At 38.2% G+C, this 23,478-nt stretch overlaps 3 protein-coding genes across 5 annotated transcripts in view; 1 reads left to right on the forward strand and 2 right to left on the reverse strand.

Moving 5' to 3' along the window:
• The first annotated feature begins 245 nt into the window (after window positions 1-245).
• LOC111595795 (rab3 GTPase-activating protein catalytic subunit) lies at window positions 246-22,973 on the forward strand. The gene is made up of 5 exons (XM_023309685.2): window positions 246-1,628; window positions 1,690-1,862; window positions 21,522-22,054; window positions 22,118-22,347; window positions 22,409-22,973. Exons 1-5 carry the CDS (start codon window positions 315-317, stop codon window positions 22,922-22,924), a joined length of 2,766 nt encoding a protein of 921 aa, XP_023165453.2. The 5' UTR covers window positions 246-314; the 3' UTR covers window positions 22,925-22,973.
• LOC111595794 (leucine-rich repeat and fibronectin type-III domain-containing protein 3) overlaps window positions 5,532-23,478 on the reverse strand; it is a 156,285-nt gene continuing 138,338 nt past the window's right edge. For 2 of the 3 annotated variants that reach the window (XM_023309680.2, XM_023309683.2), the window contains 8 exons: window positions 13,628-13,840; window positions 11,852-12,802; window positions 11,445-11,786; window positions 10,450-11,105; window positions 10,160-10,298; window positions 8,176-8,300; window positions 7,537-7,932; window positions 5,532-5,806 (listed from right to left, as the gene is read on the reverse strand). In XM_023309680.2, coding sequence (XP_023165448.2) covers window positions 5,677-5,806; window positions 7,537-7,932; window positions 8,176-8,300; window positions 10,160-10,298; window positions 10,450-11,105; window positions 11,445-11,786; window positions 11,852-12,802; window positions 13,628-13,822 — 2,934 coding nt within the window. In that variant the 5' untranslated portion in view covers window positions 13,823-13,840 and the 3' untranslated portion in view covers window positions 5,532-5,676. The remainder of the gene's footprint in view (window positions 5,807-7,536; window positions 7,933-8,175; window positions 8,301-10,159; window positions 10,299-10,449; window positions 11,106-11,444; window positions 11,787-11,851; window positions 12,803-13,627; window positions 13,841-23,478) is intronic. The other variant, XM_023309684.2, reaches the window with a different exon arrangement.
• LOC111595796 (peritrophin-44) lies at window positions 17,616-18,794 on the reverse strand. Its single transcript, XM_023309686.2, has 2 exons — window positions 18,753-18,794; window positions 17,616-18,682 (listed from the first exon to the last, which is right to left on the reverse strand). The coding sequence occupies exons 1-2, from the start codon at window positions 18,757-18,759 to the stop codon at window positions 17,697-17,699; spliced, it is 993 nt and encodes a 330-aa protein (XP_023165454.1). The 5' UTR covers window positions 18,760-18,794; the 3' UTR covers window positions 17,616-17,696.

The raw sequence follows: 23,478 nt of genomic DNA on the forward strand, positions 1-23,478 counted from the left end.
GGAGTACAGAAACGATGAAAATGTTAACACGCTTAATGTTAATAGAATAATCGTACATTTCAAACGCTGTAAATTGGTGTACGATATCTTTTGATAATGAACGAGCTAAGCATTTTGTATTTAATATATGTATTTAATATATTTTCAATAGCAAAATCATAAATAACATATATGCTTAAGGGTTAATGTTAGTATTTTTGATCATCTCCAGCTAGCACATAGTCTTTGCAACTGGGTGGCAGCTCTAGGCACACAGCTGGCAATTTATTGTTTGTTTATTTTCCTTTGTTCATTCGCAAACATATATCAAAATAATGGCGGAAGAAATAGACGATAATGAGTTCTATCGCGAAAACTTCAGTGCTGACTCGGATTGGGAAGTGTTCAATGTGCAGCTGGGCGAGTTGCTACAGAAATGGGAGGTGGCAGTGGATGTAGGCGTTTCACTGCAGCCGGAGGAGCTGTTCAAGTGCAAATGGCATGTGGAGACAGAGAGGCTCGACATGCTGCGAAATAGCATTGCAGTGGATTATTACGAAGCACAATCAACGGAAAAAGGGTCACCAACTGCCGAAAGCGAGCCAGCCAGTGGCTGCTTGCAGCGCACGAATTGCCATCACGACTTGATGTCCAATTGGAACACCTTCGGCCCTCCCATACGGAACTCTAGCGAGCTGCATACGCTGGCAAGGATCTATGGATTGCGACGCTTTGTGCTGCTGCACCCTGTGCCGTCGTCGACGAATTATATGAAGTCCACGTCTGAATTCAATTTCTTTTTGAGCGCTGCCGCTGTGGTTGCCGCCGAGGTATCTAGCGTGGTTCCGATTTTTGTGCAGATCCACGATCCCAAATGGAATTTCTATACTGGAGTCGCCATGGCGCCCGCTCTGCGCACCAATTTTAGACTCATTGGACTCGAACAGGCGCCGCCAGAGTGTCGTTATTTGATGGGTCTACTAACGCTCTTCCATGACAAGGTGCCCTCGTCGTATACCCAGGAGGCGAGGGTATCGGTGCGTACGACCTACACGCTGGATGCAGTTCGCATACGCATGCCCTTGTATGTACCGTTCAATCATGGACTTGGCTCGGAGGATATTGCTATCGATGGCGATGTAGAGCGTCTGGATGTGCAGCATTTTTATGCCTTGCCGCATGGCTATGCACCAGAGTCTTCGACTGAGAGTTACCTTGTCTACACTTGGCCAGAGCTGTCGGAGAGCGTAACCTTTGACAGCGAACAACGCTCGGATTTTGTGCCCTCAAAAGCGCCACTGGGAAAGATCTATTTATCTGTGGAGGCTTTCTCGTATCTAAGCTTGTGCTTGGGCGATTATCAAGCTGTAGGCAAGGTCACACGCTCTTTGGAGTCTTATGTGGGTCGTAATTTTTCCGGCATGAGCAGCGGAGCGGAGCGCACAAATCCTTTGGATAAGCTAACCGAACACAAGCTAAGTGGCAGAAGGGAGCGCAGCTACGAGCTGCCCTCGCAGGAGTCCCTGACCAAGCGTTTGCCTGGCCCAATGACAGAGAAGGAGCTGACCGAACTGTTGGCCTATCTATTTCCCGATATGCATCCCGACTTGGCACTATATCCCTATGCCAAGCAGAGCTTCAAAGATAAGGTGAGAACTCTCTTTGCTTTCCCTGTATCCACTTTATATATATAGGCAATCGTTTTTTCAGTTTGATCCGATGCGTATTAAGAGCGCCGTTGCCGATTCCTTGGTTTGTCGTCTTAGCTGCTTGTTGGCCACTTGCCACGCCCATTTGGGCAGCTTGGAGGGCATGGCACAGTTGTGGGCGGCCTTTACGCGTCAGCTACGTGTACTATGGGACAATTGTTTAACGGTGCCCGGGTAAGTAGCCCCAACCTACAGATATAAAGAAAGCACTAAGTCTTAACAAAAATATGCTTTATTCGAACTCGTTGCGTATGAACAGAAACGTGTTTTTTCTTTATTAACAAACAAAACTGGTTTCTAAAGAACTTTTTGCTAATATTTTTATTATATTTTGGTTGAAGCCGCAAATTTAACGTTTTAGTTAAAACACAGTAACAATTTAACGCACATTTATGCTTAGAGAGTAACTTCGATCCGTACTAAAATCTAAGAGTGGATGGTGTTTGTCGTTAACGATCTAAGGTTTTTGCTTTTGGTGTTTAAGAGATGAGCGAGCTCTAAAAGTTAACGTTATATAATATCATTTTCGTGTGGCCCTTAATGTGAAATGTACGAGGGCAGTATGAAAAGTATATAGCCCTAACATAAAGATAAATATGATAGAGATAAATTTTGAAATTTATATATATATTTTAAAATAATATATATATCATTTTTGTTAGATAGAAAGTAGTGTTAGAAAAATTAAAATGAATTTATTTATTGTTTTGAAAATTCTTCAAACTACCCTCATATAATCCACGTCCTTTAGTACCATTTATTTCAACGGGACTTGAAAGAGAAAAATAAATTTTTACTGTAAAGTTTTTAATAAAATGATCTAAAAACTAAAAAATTAGAATATCATAGCTGCGATATTTTTAAAATTATAAAGAAATATTTGGCAGTATATATATTCCTTTTCCATTAAATCTGGCTCATCTCGAATCTCTAAAGTGCTGCTAAAACTGAAAAAAAAAACAAAGCCTGTGCTGTTTTTTTTCTTATACTTCAAACTTTTCTTTTTCGCGTCGGTGCTAAGGCAGTTTATTAATTTTAATTCATTGTTTATTATGTTTAGATACTAAATTTGATTTTAAATTGCTTACAAACTATGCTGTTGATCGATAACATTCATCTTGCCGAGCTATCGATCAATGGAATTATTTTTGCTTACTTTACAAGTGAAACATTTGCATTTGCTCTATAATTAAATGTTAGTCTAAGAATTGTTGGGTGTTATCTTCTCTTCCACTTTCGCCTCCACTTTGTTCTCTTTCAAATTTATTGCCTACAATTTTGGTTTGTTTATATGTATATATATTTATATATCATAGTTAATATATTTGTAATGTTCTTTTATTATTGTTGCTCTAAATAATTGCTCCCGTTTTCCATCTAAATTGTGTTTACCTGTCTAATGCTCAAAGCGTTGTCTTAACTGTTTGCTTAAATCGAAGTCTAATTAGATATAGTCTATATGTATGTATATATAGCTTATTTGACTAAGTATTTAGTGCCAGGCATGAACGTTGCGAACGTGAGCCATGTTTTGGCCCTCATCCTATCCATCGGCACTAAATATTGTTAACTGTCAACTGTGTTCGCTCGGATTTGCTTCTTCCGCAAAATCCCCTCCTAAAAATGCTCTAAAACTCAATGAGACCGCTTAAAACTAATAATTTATGTACACACATTTACAGATCTACAAAAAATAAAAAAATTTAATAAAAATGCTAAAAAAAATTTTAAAAAATGAAATCTAAATTCGAAATATTTAAATAATTAAAAAAACGTTAAACCTAAAATTAAAAAAAAAATAATATAAAATTAAAAAAAATTAAAATATATAACAAATTAATGTATAATAAAAATATAAAATTATAAAATGACTTACTGAATGTTGATTTTGTCTCTTTTCTAAAAGAAAAAATAATGAAAATTTCATATAACATAAAATTATTTTAATATATATTTCTTTAATTTTATTAAAATCTCACTATAAAAAAATTAAAATTAAACATAAAAATTAAGCAATTAATTGTTATAAGTACGAACTTAGCACACAACATGTTTCGATTGAAGCTTTTATACAAAATATGTAAATTCTAAAGCTTGAAATTAATCATAAAGAAAAACTGCAAATAAAAAGTTGCTGGACAAAAAATGAGAATATTTCAACTCTCATAATTTACTAATTATATGCAAGGCAGTATATTGGAATTTTATATATATATATATATATATATATAAACATATATATATAATTTTTTTTATTATTTATTTATTTGTTGTGATTGGACAAGATTAGCAAATAAAATATTTAAAACCTTTACATTGCTTTGGAACGCTGACTCGAAATGTATTCAGACTTTTGTTTAGTGCTTAGATTAGAGTAAAAATAAAACATATTGTTTATTTTGTTGAAGCTAATGTGAAACAAATTTAGTTGATTTTTTATATATTTAGGAAAGGCCAAATAATAAATAATTCATGTTTTAAGAAAATAAATATTTGAAGCAGAAATTTGAAACATAAAAATATTTTGATTTCAATAAAAATTAAAAAATAATTATTTTTAAATTAAAAGCATTTATTTGCTAAACTTGTCCAATCGCAATTTTTGAATTGATTTTTGTAGATGTTTTTTTTTTGTTTTATAATTCTTTCTATGCTACATTAAATAGTTTAGTTTAGTTTTTGTTTAATAGCTATTCAGTGTGTCTGTGTGTGGGTATTCGTATTCGTATTAGTACCATTTATAAGATATATGACTTATATGTTAGTTCTTTGATTGCTTAACAATTGCTGCTAGACCAAAAACTACGCGCACAACGACAAAGAACCAAAGGAAAGCGCTGCTGCAGATGCAGCTACAAATTGCAGATGCAGTTTTATATATATATACACAAATCAAATATAATGTGTGTGTGTTTGTGTGTGTATTGATTGCACATTCTAAACAGCATACAAAAATAGTTTAGCTAAGTTGGACACGTTGTCAATTTATATTCTTCTGTTTTCTTTAAATGTTATGCAAATTTTGTGTGACAGCAACACCAGCAGCAACAACAGCAACATTTTCAACAGCAACAACTAAAGCTGGCTATTGCACTCAAAGCGTTTCCAAGTTGTTGTCCAAGTCTGTTTCAATGTCAGCCAATGTCAAGGCCTCAGCTGTTGCTGCTGTTGCTCCTGTTGTTGTTGTTGTTGCAGCTGCTGTTGCCGCTGTCTCTTGTTGCACTTGCTGAATGCTTGACACTGAGCATGTTGCTGTTTGTGTGTCAACGCGTTTGCTGTCAGTTATTGTTGCTGCTATCTGCAACTGCTGCTGCTGCTGTGGCTGTTGCTGTTGCTGTTGCTGCTGCTCGCTTAGCCTACAATTACAAGTACAGTTACAGTTATCACTAAATGTATGCGCATTAGTTGCATCTATTAAATAATTGTTGCGTCTACTATATAAAATATTGTTATTCGTATTTAACTGTAAACGAAAGGCATTGCCGCCGCGACTGCTGCTGCTTCTCTTATTGCTGCTGCTGTTGTTGTTGCTGCTTGTGGGATGATAAATGATTTCCTGACGTTCATATTCGTTAAAATAGTTCTCAACAATAATGCCGTCTGCTGCTGCTGCTGCTGTTGCTGGCATTAGCGACTGTTGCTGAGTGTTGTTGATGTTGCTCGCATGGCTATTGCTGCCGCTGCTGCTGCTGTTGTTGTTATTATTATTATGAAAGTTGGCTGCACGTGGCACCACATCAGGCGGCGAGCTGCAGCGTTGTGTATTATAGTATTGTAAACGTTGTTGTTGTTGCTGTTGCTGTTGTTGCTGCTGCTGCTGCTGTTGCTGTTGATATGGCTGTTGCAATTGCTGATTGTTTCTCCGTTGTTGCTGCTGTTGCTGTTGCTGTTGCTGCTGACACCGACCATTGGCCGGCGTCAGATATTGTCAGAAAATGCCATCCAAATTTAATACAACATTGAAATATCAGGATAACATGAGTCGCCCTCATAATGGCACCAGGCCGTTGCGCGTTGTTGGATTGCGGGCCATATATATGTCCATATCATGATCGGTCCAATTATCCGATGTATCGCAATAATTGTTTAATGTGTGCGTTGAGCCCGCTTGCGAATATCTATGAGAGGATGGGAGAGCGAGAGCAGTGAGAAAAAAACAGTTTATAGATCATTTACAAAGCACTGCAATTACTCATTATATAGATATGTATATCTATAAATATATATATATATATATCTGTGGAAAGTTGTGGGAAATGCGGTTAATGACTTGTGCAAACAAAGTAAAAAAAAAAACGAAACGATTCGTATCGAAACGTATTGAATCGCATCGAAATTAAATATAATGGACGTAACAAATTTACAACATTGAGCAAAGGCAAACAAAGGCAAGGCAAAAATTGCAAATAATTATGAATTGAATTAACAGTTAGTTGTGTTCGATTTTTAAATTATTGTTGCTTGTCTGTACAGGTGGGCGTTGGAGGGGGCATTTGCCTAATTGAATCAGCATTCAATTCCAACTGTTTGGGCTTGTTGAAAAATTTCATTGCGGAAAGCTTTCATTTACGACTTGCACTTTTCAATTATGTTTTATTATTTTAAAGCAAGGAATGAGCTTAATTTGAATAAAATATTTAAGAAATATATATCAGGATTTATGTTTTATATTTCTAAGCACTTTGTTTTATTTGTGAGGGATATTTTCATTTACAATATTTTACTCTTGAGTTGCGTGTTTACAGAAATGCTCCTAATACTTATTTATAGTTAAGTTAAGTTCTCACTTTTAAGAAAGCCAGGAATACCTCTAATAGTTGTGACTGTCGAGACGAATAGTGTTTGAACGTATAAAATATATATGGTATGCATAAACTGCGTACAGTTTGTAGAAAGAATTTTTTTAAATCTAGGAATACCCCTAATTTAACTTGCTACAATGCTTAATAAACATACAGTTGGAATTGTAGAAAATATTAATATTTAATATAATTAATATTTATATCAAGGAGTCCTCACAATTTAACTAGTTACAATGCCTAATCTTTTTACAGTTAAAAATTGTAGAAACTTTTTTTTATTCTGAAAGAATACCTTTAATTCAACTATGTACTCCTATCCTCTTTGATAAATTCCTCTACATGAATCTTTTATTTTTGGCAGGATTTCTTAACTGTATTTCAATCAGATCCATTAGGATTGTTTCAATGTATATTTCCCAGTAAGAAAACGATCATTTTTGTTTGATTGTATAAAATATTCCAGCTTACATAAAACAACTCAAATATAGCTCATAAATTTGATATCTTTTGACTTCATTAAAATTCTCAGATGTATTTAAATTGATTGATATCTAGGCAATAAATTTCTCTTTTTTGAGATTTATGTATATAGATCGAATAGTTTTCGATTGATTTCGAGTTTGCTTTCGCCAAAAATAATAAAAAGTTTAATCGTAAATAGATTTCTAATGTATTCTATTGTTCTTCAAAAGCTAATCAAATGTGCTGAAACTACAAAAAGAATGCAAAGAAATTATTTAAAAAAACAGAGACTTGAGACTTATAGAGTGAGGGCGAAGCGTGTTTATTGTTAATAAAAATTTAATTTAATAGCACACATAAAAAGAATCAGAGATAACAAAAAAAGACTTGAAACTTTCAAATGGGCAAAAAATTGAAAGTGTGACGTTTGTAATTAGCGAAAATGTTGTTGACAGTTATCAGAGATTGTTATTGAGTGTGTGTGCGAGTGTGTGTGTGCGTGTGTGTCTGAGTGTGTTTGTTGCACCTGGATTAGCTTCTTAGAGTCAGCTATATGTGTGTGTGTGTGTGTGCGTTCTACTTACCGACTTCCCGGTCGATGGTTATGTATGTGCGTGTTGTTCAGCTGATCGCGTGATCTGGAACGCGGACGCGAACGTCTTGCATTGCTGGATGCAATGCTCGCGGGGCCGCCGGGCCCAACCAAACCGCTCATGCCCATCAGACTGCCGCCAGCAACACCAACACCCATACCACCCATACCTGCACCACCACCTCCACCACCGCCGCCGCCGCCGCCATGTATCGAGCCGGCGTAGGAGGCGCGTGACATACGCTCCGAGGCAGCGGCCAAGGATTGACGGGATTGACGTAGCTCCGGGCGTGAATTGACGAGGTTGGTGGGAAACGCGCTGCCCAAATAACCGCGATGCGAATTGTTCGAGAAACTGTGCTGCGATTGGCCATCGGCAATGGATCTGCTGTTGTTGTTGTTGTCGAGTGTGTATGTGGCATGTGTGTATGTATGTAGGCGTGTTTATATATGCGCGTGTGTGTGTGTGGCAAGGCAAACAAACACATATGACAAATATGAAATGGAAAATAAAAATAAATATATATAAATTAAAAAATCATAAGCAAATAAATGTGCGACATTTGCAATGATTGAAGCTTAACTTGATATAGAAATATAATTCTATATTTATATATATTTGAAAACCCACCTTGATTTGGCTACTTTGCCTGGCATGCCAGAGAAATGGCTGCGCATATCATCAGGCTGTTCCACTGGATAGATGCGTGGTCGCGGTATCGAGCGTCCACTGTACGCTGATACCTGATCCCATTCCTGGAAAAGGAATAGAGTGCAGAGAGATGAGATTATTTTTATAGAAGCTTTATATTAACTGACAACATTTATAAATATAAAGTGGATTGAAGTCTTTGGCATTGGCTTACAAATTTTGTTTTATTTATCAGAATTTTTGCATGCATATGTAATAACTATATATATGCTAAAAAATATAAATATAAAAATATATAAAAGGAACTCAAACAATTTTCTCATATCAATAAACAAATTTTATCTAAGAATAGAAAAGATTTCTATACGAAAATATCTTGAAAAAATGCTTATATATATACTGCATATGCAAGTAAATATATTTGATCTATATCAAAACTTTTTGATGGTTCTATGAACTTAATAAAAGTAATAAATTCAATAATAAAAAACGTCTGAGATTTAACAAAATTCTCCAAGTTAATACCAAACTCATTTTATATTCAAATCTTATTGATTATAAAAATAAATTAAATAATAATAATATGAATTTCTGAGACTCATCAAATATGCTCAAACTATTTTGAGTTCCTTTCACTCAAACTTACATATAAAAATAATACTCTAAAAAATGTTAGATAATATTTATTTAACTATCATTTTTAGTCCGCACTTGAACGAAATTTTGTGCTCTAGCTTTATAACAGCTATAAAATAGCTATAAAAAAGCTGTTCAATAAATGATTTGTCGCTCAACGGCAGCGGCAACGGCAGCTACATAAATTCAAATCCACTTTAAAGTCAACTAAATATTTTGCTGCCAACTAACGGAAAAAAATAGTCCAAAAAAGATAGCCTGACCTGTTTTTTTTATATTTATTTTCTTTTTTTTTCTCGCTCAGCCTCCGTTTAATTTGTTGGCCCATAAATAAAATGGTAAAAAATTGTTGGCTTCAATTGCGGCCATTTCCGAGTCAGAGGCCAATTTAACAACAGCCCAAGGCTCAACTGTCTATACTCTTGATGCTGTTTCAATGCAAGTAAATAGAGTATATTTGTGCTGATGGAAAAGTGTGAGGCTTTCTATTGGATGTTGTTGTGAGTGAGAGTAGAAATTTAGGATTGGGTTTTGCCTAGATTTCAAGTAGCTAAATGTATGAAAGTTATTTAACTGAAGGCGTCTTGGGGCTGTGGCTTACTGAGTAAATTGGTATTTGAGTTTGAATTGCAAAATTTAGTAAATTAATTTTTGTTCAACTCAACTGAAAATCGATAAAAATTAAATTAAAAAAATGTACTCTGAAAACTTTTTAATTTTTACTTGAAGATGGGTGCTTAAAGCTTAATAGTTTTCAGTAGTAAAATATACTTTTCAGACAGCTTTTATTTGTATGTACCAAATACCTATATTTTATCGATTAACTTATCGATAACTCAAGAAGCTGTTGAAACATAGTTATATTAGATATTATCATTCTGTTCGATCAGGATGTATATTTGCCTTTAAATATAAATAAGTAGAGGCATAAGGCCAAGGCATCAATCTTGTAAAGTTTATGTTTACTTTTCCGGGAAGAAATCGATATTTATGTATGCTTGTACTTATGTATATATTTATATATATATATTTCTATATATATATATATATATCAACAGATAATTATCTATATTCACAAACATCTATATACAGTTCAATAAATATTTATATAAGCAATCGATTAGTTATCGATAAATTAATATGCTATAACATTGTTAGCTTTAGGCTATCCACTTTTAGTACCAGATAAAGATAAACCCATGTTTAATCGAACACAAATTTGTTTCTTCAAAAACTTTTTGTAAATTTTGAGCGAGCATCGCTTAGTCGTTGCTCGCTGCACAGTTTTTATGTTTTTTTTTTATGGCCAATTGGCAACTAAACTCACCTTGTGATTGTTAAATGCCGATAGCGTGGCAATGGAGCCAAGTGGTCCTGGCGAACCGGTTGGACCGCAACAATTAACGGGCAGGCCTCCAATTGGCAGCGGACTCTTTTGCTGGTTGTTTTGCAGTTTGCGCGAGCGTCTGACAGGTGGAGAGAAGAGAGAGGTGGAGACACAGTTGTTATTGATAATGAGGTGTAGATAGCATAAAGTGGAGATAGATGCCAACAAAAAAGGTTTTACGCTTTTACGGTTTTACGGCGACAACTCAATTTAAAGCGCCACCCACTCACCTGCTGGCCGCTATGAAGACAATCACAGCCACAATGATTGTGCCACAAATGGCGGCGCTTGCTGCAATCGTTATCTTATCCATGTTGGAGGTTTGCGAGGCGACAGTGCGCACCTCGCGGCATTGCTGATAGGGCACCGTTTCAGGTGTTACATGCAGCTCCTCGAGCGATATGACGCATACGATGATGCACTCCTGGGCGGGCACGTTCTTGATCTTAAACTCACGCTCGCTGGCCTCTAGGGGCGGGCCCTGCTTGAAGGCCTTCTCGCCAAACAGGCGATAGACGACACGAAAGCCGAGTATGTTAGCTGTCTCCGAGTCCCACTGGATGATAACGGAGCTGTCCTGGCGGAAGGCATGCTTCACCTGCACCTCGTTGACATCGTCGATCCGTGTGCCACGCTGCGGTGGATAGCCGAGCACAAGTGGAGGTCGTTGCGGCTTATGCTGACTGCCATTCGCATTCGCATTCGCATTGCCGCCCTGACGCCAGCCCGGCGCCTGTTTACCTGTGCTCGAGTGCAATGTCGAGGAGCTGCCACCGCTGCTGCTGGTTGAGGAAATGGCCGTCGCCTGGACGCTACCAGTGCCATTGACGCCCACTGTGGGCAACGCCTTGGTGGCCTTCGTTGCAGCTGTGGTCGGTGGTCGAGTCTGTTGTGTGTGCGAAAGAAAAGTTAGAAATGTGGTTGCATAAATCATCTAACATGAATATCGTGGCTAAACGGGATTGCGGGTAACTTAAAGATGTGTGTCTATCCAGGAGAAATTGTGTGTTTTATAATCGATTCAGGCATTGCAACTGAAGCTACTTCAATTGATGTGAACCATAAGCCACAAGAGATGTCTATGAGACATTCATTAAGTTCAAGACTTGACCTTTGAGTTCTCTTGTTCAAAATGCTTTCTAGGTCAAACCAAGTTGCTCTTAGCTTAAACCAGTTCAAATAATAATTTAAAAAACTGTTAACCATTTGCTCGTCTCTTGCTTACCGTGCTAGCTGCTGTGCTGGAGCTGGAGCCAGTTGTAGGCGCTGCTGTGGTGGTTGTCGTTGTCGTGAACAGTGTGGTTGTGGTGGTTGGTTGTGTGCTGCTCGCAACAGGTGCCACAGCAGCAATGCCAGTGCCCGTGCTTGAGCCCGTTTCAAACTCCACCGAGTCGGGCGATGAGGGAAACGTGGGCTTTAGATTGTCGGCCAGGCCAACTGGACCGCGCAGTGCCGCATCTGCTATTTCAGGGCAGTTCAGCTCCTCGGGCTGGATGGAGTAGAAGCCGCGATCGCGAAAGCGTGGCGGTGTGCCACAGAACTGAGGATTGCGCTCGCGAGAGGTGACCTAATTGATGCATGGGAATGACGTCAATGACGATCTCAAGCGTCTTTGCCTTTGGGCCAACTCACCTGTAAATCGCCGTTGCGTATCCATTCGGCCACCCAGCGCAGCTTGCAATCACAGTGCAGGAAGCGTCCGCCCAAGGACAAGCCACGCAGCGTGGCATTCAAATGGGCAAAGGCGCCCTCTGGCACCGTGCTGAGTGGATTGCCGTCGAGGGCCAACAGCGTAATGCTTGGATTGCCGCGAAATGCCGCCTCCGGCAGTGTGGTGAGCAAATTGAAACCGATGTCCAGCACGCGTAGCTCCTTTAGCGAGTGCACAGCGCCAATGGGAAACTCCGAGAGCAAATTGTTAAGCAAACTAAGCGAGCTGAGAGTCTTACGCACGCCCGCGAATGCCGTTTCGGCAATGCTCTGGATGAGATTACGTTCCATGTTCAGAGCTGTTAGGGCATCCAAACCGTCGAAGACGCGTATGCCAGCAGCACCGGGCAGCTCCTTAATGCCATTCTGCGACAAATCCAGAAAAGCCAAGCTCTTCAGTCCTCTGATGCACTCGGGCACGCGACGTTGCTTGGTGCCCTTCAAATTCAAATTCTTCAAGCTCTGCTCGAGGCCACGAAAAGCATTTGCTGCCAAAGTCACATTGTTATCATTCAGCTTGAGTGTGGAGAGCTTAGTCAAGCCCGCAAACGCATCGTCAGGTATAGTCGAGAGCTGATTGCGCGATAGATCGAGTAGGTTGAGCTTGCCCAGCACTTGGAGCGCTTCGACGGGCACCTCACTGAGCAGATTATCCTGCAGATTGAGATTCTTGAGCACCGACTCCTGGCCCTTGAAGGCGCCATTCGCAATGCGCTTGATGCCGCAGCTAGACAGCTGCACATTGTGCAGACTCAAATTGCTGAAGATCTCATCTGGCAGCTCCTCAATGGTTGCATTGTTCACGTACAGCAAATCGACGGGCTTCAATTTCGCATATTTGTTCATTGCCTCCAGCAATTGCGAAAACTCGACCTGAAATTGACAGGCATTGATTGGTTATGATATGTATTGGGATTGACATGAGCTTTAGCTTAAAGTGGCATAGATAGCAGCAGCATTTACCATCTACTTGAGAACATTTTAAATCACTTTTGCTTTGGAATATTTAATAAGAAAATGTTTTTCTTAGAGAACTTTTATGACTAGTTGAAAAGTCAACAAATTTAGCAGCAACTGGTATCAATGCATCAATGAGGCTCAATTGCAAAAGTTTACCAGGCAAATTTACCATGAACCTTGATAAGCAAAGTTGTTTCATTTAGGCAAAAATCCAAGATGTATTTCATACGGATTAAAAAAAATAATAATTAATTATATAAAAATATTTTACCAGCAACATTTACGATGAACATGGAAACTTTATAAATAACATAAAATAATAAAAAATTTACATTTTTTTTCCAAGCAAATAACTCTTTTTTATAAGTTTTAATCTTAATTTAGAAAGCAATGTGAAATCAAAATTTAACAGGAGTATTTACCATGAACTTTGCATGACAAACTCACTATTAAGGTACATTTTAAAAAAAATCTATTGAGGAGTCATTAACAAAAGAGTTTTAATCTTAGATGAGTAAAACATGTATTTTTATCCTGAAGATAAATCCAGCTACTAAAAGTTTGTCCATGAATGGTACAAATTGAAATGCCTTAAACATTTTTTACTATTTTAGTTCACTGAAAGAATCTTGTAATATTTAATATAATATCATCCCCAGGATAAATCTAAGTGCTAAAACTACCTTCTGCATTGTACTGCCCAAATAATGTTCACGTATTTAAATTCTCGATGCTCACCTGATCGCATTGCACGCTCAGCTCTCGACCCAGATTATAGGCACAAATACAGCTCGTCTGCAGATCGGGCAAATCTCGCTGCCAGGGACATTGAGCGCGGCTCTGGCTGCTGCCAGCTAAAAGTAAAATAAGCGACGACAGCCAGAATTGTCGATTTGTGGGCGTGGTCGCTGTTTGAGTGCTGCTGCGTTTCATCTTGTCGCCGGCATAGAGCTAGAAAAAAGAGAAGCAATTGAGAGTGGGATTTTTATATAAATTGAATATATTTTATGGCTATTTTATATCATTTTAATTATTTCTAAATAGCGTTTAGGCCAGCTGGGTTTTTTGTTGGAGGAGCTGGCTTTATCAATCAGTTGTCCAGCTACTTTCAATTTACTTTTTTTCTTCGAGCTCGTTAAACAACAAACTGTGCGTGAAGAGTGTGTCACCTTAGCTACCCCCAGCCACGTGCTCAGCTTCAATGTCCTGTTTGCCCATCGGTCTCATCATTCTCATCATTCTCTCGTTGATCCTTTGGCAGTTTGGTTTGATTAATTTGCCTGTCTGCTCGGAACTCGGGCTCTGTCAGGCCTCTTGCCCATAAAAAAGAGGAGGAGAAGCATAAAAATATCAGCATAAGGCGAGGCAACAATAAGCCTGCATCCCTTTTTAGCAGCAACAAAATCGGACATTTAATTTAATTTGCCAAACGCGACAGGCACGTAATAAAAAAGCAAAATGGAGAGTGAAGAGAATTGAGACCCACTCCCACTCCCACTCCCACACTGTCCCTTGGCTCCAGTCAAAGCTGTTGACCTTTTTGCATAATCATGAATTATGGCCACGCTCAATTGTGAGCCCCTTCGCAACCTTTACGTTTCTAAGGTGTCTCTATTTGCGGGCACATGGGAGCTTGTGCCATTGTTTTGCTCGAAGACGAATTGAATGCGCTCTAGGTAAGCGTTGCGTATACGCACCGTTGAGCGTTTGCATGACATAATGATAGCTTGTTAATGTACTTTGTTTTGTTTTTATGAACAGGTGAGTTACCTGTGCTTGAAAAAGGTCTAAACATAGACTTGAATACAATTGTTTACTTATATTTTTATGTGTTTTGCTATTATTCCGTTGAATGTAGACCATGAGAATCTTGCCAAATTCTCATCAAATTAGTTAGTCAAAGTTAATCGGTCACGCGTGCCCTACACATAATGGGTGTAAGGAGATCTAATTATATATCTTATATCTTATATCTTATATCTATATGTCTTTGTCTCAGTCTCAGTCTCAGTCTCAGTCTCAGTCTCAGTCTCAGTCTCAGTCTCAGTCTCAGTCTCAGTCTCAGTCTCAGTCTCAGTCTCAGTCTCAGTCTCAGTCTCAGTCTCAGTCTCAGTCTCAGTCTCAGTCTCAGTCTCAGTCTCAGTCTCAGTCCCAGTCCCAGTCTCAGTCCAAATTAAGTTAGTTTCAATTTACTCAGAGTTCAATGCACTTTCAATTTCAATTGAATTATTTAAAGGCAAAAGTAAAAGTAAATTGCAATCAGGCTCCCTCTACACTGGAGCTATTCCCTCTTCACTCTTGCGTTAATCAAATGAAACGCTTCATTGATTTGTTTTAGAGCCACAAAGCCGCAAAGTAAATAATAATAATAATAAAACTAAATACATTAAGTCGCACGCTTCGCTCGCTCGCTGATAGTAATCAACATTTTGTCTTTTGATTGATAGTTTTTACAGCAGCTTCTTCTTCTTTTTCTTTCGTTCAGTCCACTTGCCCTGCGGCTCGAAATGTCGTTTCGCTTGACTTGATTTTTCATGCAATTTGCCTCGTTTTTCTTTTCTGCTCAGTTTTTCATTGTAGTCTTCCTTATGTTTTGTCATATTCAAGTCTAAATTGCATTACGTGGCCCACAAATACTTTGCGCTTGAGCGTACATTCCATTTGCCACGCCCCCTGCCCCCTGCCCCTACACACAGTGGCTTCATTCAGTGCTCATTTCTCACTCAGCTGTCCGGCCGCAAAATTTAATTAAAAAATTCTTGCACCCATTTATTTTTTCTGGATTTTGTTCAGCTTTTTTTCCCACTCGCATTAATTGCATCACAAAAATGTTTAATGCGCGAAAGTGCGAAAATTGCAAGACACCAAAGCGCTGAATGATAAACGAATCAAGTACAGTTGTGCGGCAAAGTTTGAGCTCACTCAATAACGTTAAGTAGATAAAGGAAGAGAATATTGCGTAAGAGTGATATCGACTGCTTAATACTCGCTTAAGTTTTAGAGTTGAGAATATATAATTTAAAATGAATTTGAATGGCTTTTACTTAGCTCGCTCATACATCATTATTTAATGGGATCATGCACAAATATACTATATATATATAATAAAAATAAAAATAATTTATAAATTAATATAATTTGTATCATATAATCAAGCGAAACTCAATTTTTCTTGCTGTAGGAATTGAGAATCTTTGGATTTTTTATTATATTAGGATTTATATTATTTTATATAATTTTATAAATTATATAACAGATATTACATTTATATCGCTTCTTATTTATATATTAATTATTAAATTAATAATTTTCCTGGCCCAATCAAACTCCTGAAGTCATATCTCTAAATATTTAAATTATTCTATAAGCCTATTCTATTCACGATTATATTTTATATATATTTCAAATCACCAGCTTTGGAAAACCTATATACTCTTTCTCACTTCCTAAAACTAATTTTTTTTGCTCGACCCAATTGAAGGTGTAAATTTTCCTTTTTTTGTTTACTTTTGTGCCGCATAATTATTCGCTTTTTGTCTTTTTTGTTGCTCAAATTTGCATTTTTAGACAATGACTGCGCCGCAGTCCAACAAATTTCGTATTTTTCTTCTCTTTAGCTATTTGGGGCACAGCTTACAAACAATTTTTCCCTTAGGGCGCTGAGCCTCACTTAAAACGAGATTTAATTGAAGTTGCTCAACAATGGGAGTTTCGGCGCATTGTGGGCGTGGCTGTGCGACCGCATGATAATGCTGTTAAGCATTTAAGTGGATTAGAATTTTGCAGGTGTAAAGAAAAAAGTTGTGAGTGTGTGTGCGAGATGAAAAGTTGTCAATTGAAAAGTTTACGAATATGAGAAGAGCAGAGCGTAGACATATATACATATACTTTTGTGTGTCAGTGTGAAAGTGTTAGCTGAGCTTATCGTTTGGGTCATTGCTCGCATTAAAATTGAAAAAGTAAATGAAAATGAGCATTTTTTCCTTTCGTCTATTTGCCCGGCTTAAAAAGTGTGGAAAATTAATTGAAAAGCTGGAAAAGCAACTTTAATTTTGGGCCAATTGCCGGACTGTCTGAACTGAAACGTTTTTGTTAACTTTAATTTGTGTTCACTGAACTGTTAAGATTTCTTATCAGGGCAAGAAGAAAGCGAGTCGTATACAAAGTAGCAGCTGGTCGGACCTTGGCAGATTGTCTCTGTTTGGAAAGAATTTTCCTCAAACTATTAGCTTACTAAGCTACCAATCACAATACTAATATATTGCTAATTAATTGCTCTATACATAATTAATATAAAGCAGCTGTTCATATCTGTCAATTGGTCTCATAAACAGTTGATATTATTGATTTCCTAAATAAACAAAGGTGTTGACCCAGCTAATGATTTATGACGCCTTATTGCTGGATAAGATAAGATAATCCTAAAGAGCGACAAATAATTGTGGCTGATTAAATGACGGCGAAATCTGTGAGGTTAATTAAAAGGCGTTTCCAAGGTGGCTAAGAATTTGATTGATAAACGTTGAAGCTTTATAAAATTCTGCAACGAAATTTTGTAGTAAAAGTAGCTCAAGCTGTACTCAGCTCAGCGGCTAAAACATGTTGGGAATTAGAAGAAATAATTAGGAAATATTCAAGGAATGCTTTCTTTAAATACAAATAAAATTGTACAAAGAGTCAATGAATAAGAGAATGCCACATCTCATCTTAAAAATTATATATTTATTTTGCTTAACAAATAGGAATCAATAAAATGCTCTTGAAAATAAGATCTATTTCATGATACACGCATAGAGTGGTTGTATAACTAGCATATATTATACGTTAGTATCTGACTGACGCAGACGGCATTGGCCTCGTCGAAGAAGTAATTGCCGCAGCTCTTCTCATCCAGAGTTCGACCATCGACACAGCGTAGATAATGTCGACAGCCCTTGGTGGGGCTGAGGACAAAGGGTATGGTGCGACCCTGGCAACGGTCCTCGGTGCAAACTACCTTATTCGGTTCAATGCAGCTTTGAGTACTTTTGTCGAAGAACAAATCGTCCTTGCACTTGCCCCATTGTGGATTGGCATCGACCTGGTTTTCTCCCTTGTCGGCACAGAAGAAGTAACCTTGACAGGTGGCTCCGTCGGGCACCATTACATTCTTCTTGGGACTCTTAGTTGTGCCACACACATCCTTCGGCAGGGGATGGGAATCGCAGCGGACCAAAGTCTTAGCCTCACAGGCACCGGTGCGGGCTTGATAGTAGCCCGTCTTGCAGGTCTTGTCCTCCAGAACGCCCTTGGTGCACACATGATACCGATCGCAACCGAGCACATTGTCAAAGTTCACGCCATTTTTGATGATGCTGCAGTAGTCAAAGTTGCTCGTGTGGCACTCGGAGGTATGGCTCCAGATGCACTCCTGTATGGTCTCATTGAAGTGCGTGGCGTCTGGGCAGGTGCCATAGACCGGTGTCTCCTCGTCCATGCAATAGTAATAGCCAAAGCAGGACTTCGGGTCTGCCACAAAAAGACTAGCAGAATTCGCACAGGAAACATCACAATTGTCGGCTTCCGGCAGCGTCTTGACACACTTCAGCGTATCCTTGTCGAAGAACGGAGTTGGACTCTTGCAGGTGCTATAGGTGCTCTTGCCATCTAGACAGGTGATCGAACGACTGCACGATTCAGGATCACGTATAACCGTTTTATCTGAGAACAGCGTACAGATATCTTCTATGCGCTGACCCAGAGTTAAGCCGCAAAGGCTTAAGGCGCAGATGGAGATGACGAAGCAACTGCTTGCTGCAAGTTATAGAAAGTTGAAAAGCCTAACTATAGATAGAGTTCTCTCTCTTCTTTTTCTAGCTCCCACCTTTCATTTTTAATTACAGGTCTGTTCGCTCCGACAGCTGGCTTCAAACTGAATGGCAAACTAATGCCAACAGGATCTATATAAAGCATTGGCATTTGATAAGCCAATTGAATATCTTCAATTCATTATTAAAGGAAATTCCCACAGATTAGATTAACCATATCATAGCTAAAAGGCGTGAACACACTAACTCTGATTATATATAAATATTTTATTCAGAAACCTTCAGCTGCACAGATGTTTCCACTCCTTACGTAGAGAGACCAATCATACTGATAAATCAATCTGTGCAAAGCTTAAGCTTTTTTTGAAAGAAAAACATAAATAGCTATCTATATATGCTATATATGCCGGCCCCTTATCGTGTCATAGTATACGGCTTTCCGACTTTATGACTTTCAATTGGGTCCATAAAACATTTGACATAAATTATAAGAGACTTCTGTTTGAGAGCAAAATAAAATATGTGAATTAAATATACAGATTGGAATATTAAGTCTTTGTAGTGGTCAGGGTAACTTCAAGTCAAGCACTCCCGACTAGAGCAATCTTATTTATTTTCTTTTTCTACCTATTCTTAAAGCTCATATTTAACAATGTAAAAACGTTGCTATTTTTAGCCAACACTGCCATTAGTTCAACTACTTGTTATCTACTTAATTGAAAGCCTCTTAAAAGCCCAGCAAAAAAAAAAAATATAAGACGAGCAAATATATAAATTTTATTTGGTAGAACTTTTTGTCACAGTCTCTTAACTCTCAGAGGAGTCTTAAAGGCACTGGCAGTTGGCGCTTGCTCTGTGGGTTATATATTTTTGTGGCCCAGAAATAAATAGAACTATAAAGTGAGTTGGCCGAAAAACAAAAAAAATGTGAAAACAAATTTTTTGACCAACTGATGTGTGTGTGTGTGCTTTGGCCACAAAAACTCTAACGTTACGTTTGGCCATTTATTTGGGCAGTTTATGGCCGGGCGTTTCGAGCCTCTTGCCAATTAATGATGTGCAGCGCTTTAGCTTGTCCAAGACCAGTAGCAGCAGGGGCGGCAGGGGCAGCTAACCATTGTGTGGTCGAAACGCTTGTCAATTGCTTTTTAGCTGCTTTCGAAAGCTTTTAAGCAGCTGCTGCCTGGCTCCTCTGCATGTCCAGGCCAAAACTCATAAGCAAAGTTTATGCAAATGCACAAATAGCTGCACAAGGGCATAGTGGAAGGGGCGGGGGAGGTGTCAGAGTGGCTGGTTCAAGCCCCATTTGCTGGACACATCCGCTGCTGGCCAAATAAGTCAGTTCCGCCTGCTGTCCACGCTGTGCAACACATAACGGTTCAGACACTGTTTTGTGACACAGCTCCAGCTCGAGGTTCAATAAACTCTTTGCTCATGACTCATGGGAACAGCAGCGGAGACTCCTGCTTCTTCGCCTCTTCTATCTACTCCAACTCCTGCTCATTTGCTATGCACCACACAAAAGCGGTTGGAACAGCGTGAATACCAAATGCGCTCTCTTTGGGACAGTGCGTGTCATGGATCGCAGATATAGTTGGCTTTATATATATATATATATTTATATATATATCTATATATATACATATTTCATATGTAGGTTGGCTTAGACACCGACAGCTGTCGCTGTCAGCCTTTATTGTCGCTTTGTTGATGGCACGCAAACGAGCTTCAACGGCTATGCCAAGAAAAAATAAAACTTAAGGGGCTATTTATGTGTTCTCTTTTTTGTATAAAAAATTGCAAATTTGTATATTTGTAAATTTGTATACATATACTTATATGCATATCAACACGTAGCTTTTAAATTATGAGCACTGTTTGTTGCGAGCAATCAAAATAAAATCTAAATCAACCAAACACTTACAGCAAAGCAAATGAGATTTTAATTTCATTTGATAATTCTAAAAATTATAAAAGAAATATATAAAATATAATTAAAAATAAATATATATAAAAAAGTAATATAAGTAAATTAACTAAACATTTTCATTTCATTTTAAAGCAACCTTACTATAAGTGAACTTAAAAATTATTAATAAATATATTTAATTTTTTTCTCAAGGTGTTGTTTGGGTTAAAAAATAATAAATATTCCACACTGATTGTTCTTCATCCCTCTTGTGAAGTTAATTCTGCTACTTTAAAGTTATCGCTATATTCCAATTCATAGCTTAAGCCCTAACTTGTATATCATTATATGTGATTCTTACTTAACTTAAACTACAATTTATATAGCTGACTCCCTTGAAGCTAGCTACACGCTATCGATATATATCGATGCCTTCTTAAACTACAATTTACACAGCTAGCTCATATAAAGCTAGTTCTACGTCGATACATTTATCGATATACTTTAATTTTAGCAGAATTTAAGCAACAATTTATATCAAACTCCAATATCAATGATCTGAAAACATTGCGTATCTAAATTGTAAAATGAGCTTAAAAATTTTGGGTAATTGCTTCTCTTAAATCATTAATGGTGGCTTCATACAACGTCACATTAATTTCCCTTAATAAAAAGTCTAAAGAACTTTGCTCTACCCACTATAACTTAGTCCAGTTGCCACATAAAGAATTTTGTTATAAGCAGTTATGCAACTTTTGACAAGACTTTGTCCGTTGTAATTTTGGTTCGAAATTCGCAAAGTTTCATTGCAAACAATTTCACTTAAATTATATTGCATTTTGGTTTAGCAAACTTTAATAAATATTTCTTTATGCTCTGTTTTATTTTAAACCAAAAACAAATTCTCTTTGCACAGAATTGCGCGTGGTTTTCCGGATACACGCACCTGTCTGCTGCACCAGAAGCTGCAGATGCTCAACGTTTGCGTGGAGCGCCGCTTGCAGCGCGAGGCATTTGGCAAGCGCAAACAGCAGCAGGCGAAGGTTATGGACCAGCAGCTGAGCGAAGAGGATGATGAGGAGGAGGATGATAGCGAATTTTATGATTGCGATGAGCCAACCTCGAGCAGTAGCTTACCAATCAAAGCTGTGTTAAGCCTCAAGCCTGAGGGCCGTTTGAAGCGTTTGGGCCAAGAGCGTTTGCTAGATGAGCCGGACGAATATCTATATGTGCCCGAAACCCAGGAGCCGGTGCCCAAGACCGAGGATCAGCTGCAGGACGATGCGGAGGTGATGCTGAAACTGGGCCCCGGCTCCGGTTTGAGCACACAAATGATGTGCACTTCGCTGATGTCCGACATGGAAGCCTTCAAGGCGGCCAATCCACGTGGCAAAATGGAAGATTTTATACGCTGGTACAGTCCCAAGGACTGGGAGCAGGTGTTGAGCGGTAAATAACAGGAGAAGGAGATCTTCTATTAGACAGAGATTATAATATAGATAACTTTGTTAGATAACGGCGAGAGCACGCATCAGCTAAGCGTTCGCATGACCACTGAGGGCAATACTTGGCAAAAGGTTTGGCAACAGGCGCAAGCAGTGCCTGTGGCCCGACAGCGCAGACTCTTCGATGATACGAATGAGGCGTTGAAGGTGCTGCACTATCTGGAAACGCGCAGTATGAGCGAGATCTATGGACTGACCATTATACCAGCGCTGCATACGGCTATACTTAAGCTAATTGTGAGTTGATGGGGATACAACTAGATTAATATATAATTAACTCTCTCTACTCCACTCTCAGGACATCTATAGCAATGCCCAGGTGCAGGATCTGTTTGCCAGCCACATTGAGCAGCTTTTAAGTGACTTGTGTCGCCTCTCGCGCTCCCATTCCAATGAGCTGCCTCAAGTGGAGCAGCTGCTGCAAGATCTATCCGAACTGGAGCGTCGTTTCTATCAGTTCAAGTGCTTTGAGAGACTCGCTGGCTATCCAAAGCGCAGCAATCTGGCAGAGATCAAGCGACAATTTGAGGAGATACTGAAGAATGAGAACAGCTGCACAATTGTGGACAAGAAGCGCGGCGCTGCAGGCGATGTGCTCTGCAGCGGCGGCAGCCTTTATGACCTATTGAGCCCTAAACTGGAGCAGGATATATCGAATCGCTTGATCAGCAAGGATTATGTTATACGTCTAGATGGCGATACAAAATCAACCGAGAAGGGTCTCTATCTGGGCCCACAATTCATGCGAGCAATTGTAACGGGCGACAAGCTGAGACTTTGTGGAGCATTTACGGAGAGCACAACTTTTGTCTAGGTGGCAAGAGCTATGATGTTAATGATAAAAGAGAGAACTATGCTTATAATCAGACTACATAATATATATATATAAATTATATATAATATATATTATATTTCAATAATGCCCAAGCTACTTTATGAACTCTCCAACACATACTCTATAGCAATTGAAAATTATGAATTTATCTATTATAAATACAAGTTCTCTTCTATTGTTAATTATCAACGTCTTGATTACTTTTAATAAATAACTAACAGATATTGTTCTTTATAATTTAAAGTAATTTATTCTACTTGATTGTAAGTTCTTGATTGATAAGTCCTTGAATTATATTTCATTATATTTCAATTGCTTTTGAATATTTTAATTATATTTGGTGCTTTGTAAAGTTTAAGTTTTGAATATATAATAAATACAATAAACATAATTTTGTATGAAATGCTCTTTTGGTGTGCAACCGCAACATTTTCCTCCTATCAATATCAATTATAACAAGACAACATTTACACTTGAGTCAGAAATAAACACACTCTCCCACATAACCACATCTAATCACATAATCATGCTCG

The sequence above is a fragment of the Drosophila hydei genome, unplaced genomic scaffold (assembly GCF_003285905.1).
Source record: "Drosophila hydei strain 15085-1641.00,03,60 unplaced genomic scaffold, DhydRS2 tig00000172-arrow-pilon, whole genome shotgun sequence".
In the NCBI taxonomy this organism is placed as follows: domain Eukaryota; kingdom Metazoa; phylum Arthropoda; class Insecta; order Diptera; family Drosophilidae; genus Drosophila; species Drosophila hydei.

Bases quoted from the DNA above. Each gene is read 5' to 3' on its own strand.
- LOC111595795 (XM_023309685.2), top strand. From the start codon at position 315: ATGGCGGAAGAAATAGACGATAATGAGTTCTATCGCGAAAACTTCAGT. The intron at 22,055-22,117 runs GTAAATAACAGG...TAACTTTGTTAG, and splicing joins CTGGGAGCAGGTGTTGAGCG to ATAACGGCGAGAGCACGCAT. The intron at 22,348-22,408 runs GTGAGTTGATGG...CTCCACTCTCAG, and splicing joins CGGCTATACTTAAGCTAATT to GACATCTATAGCAATGCCCA.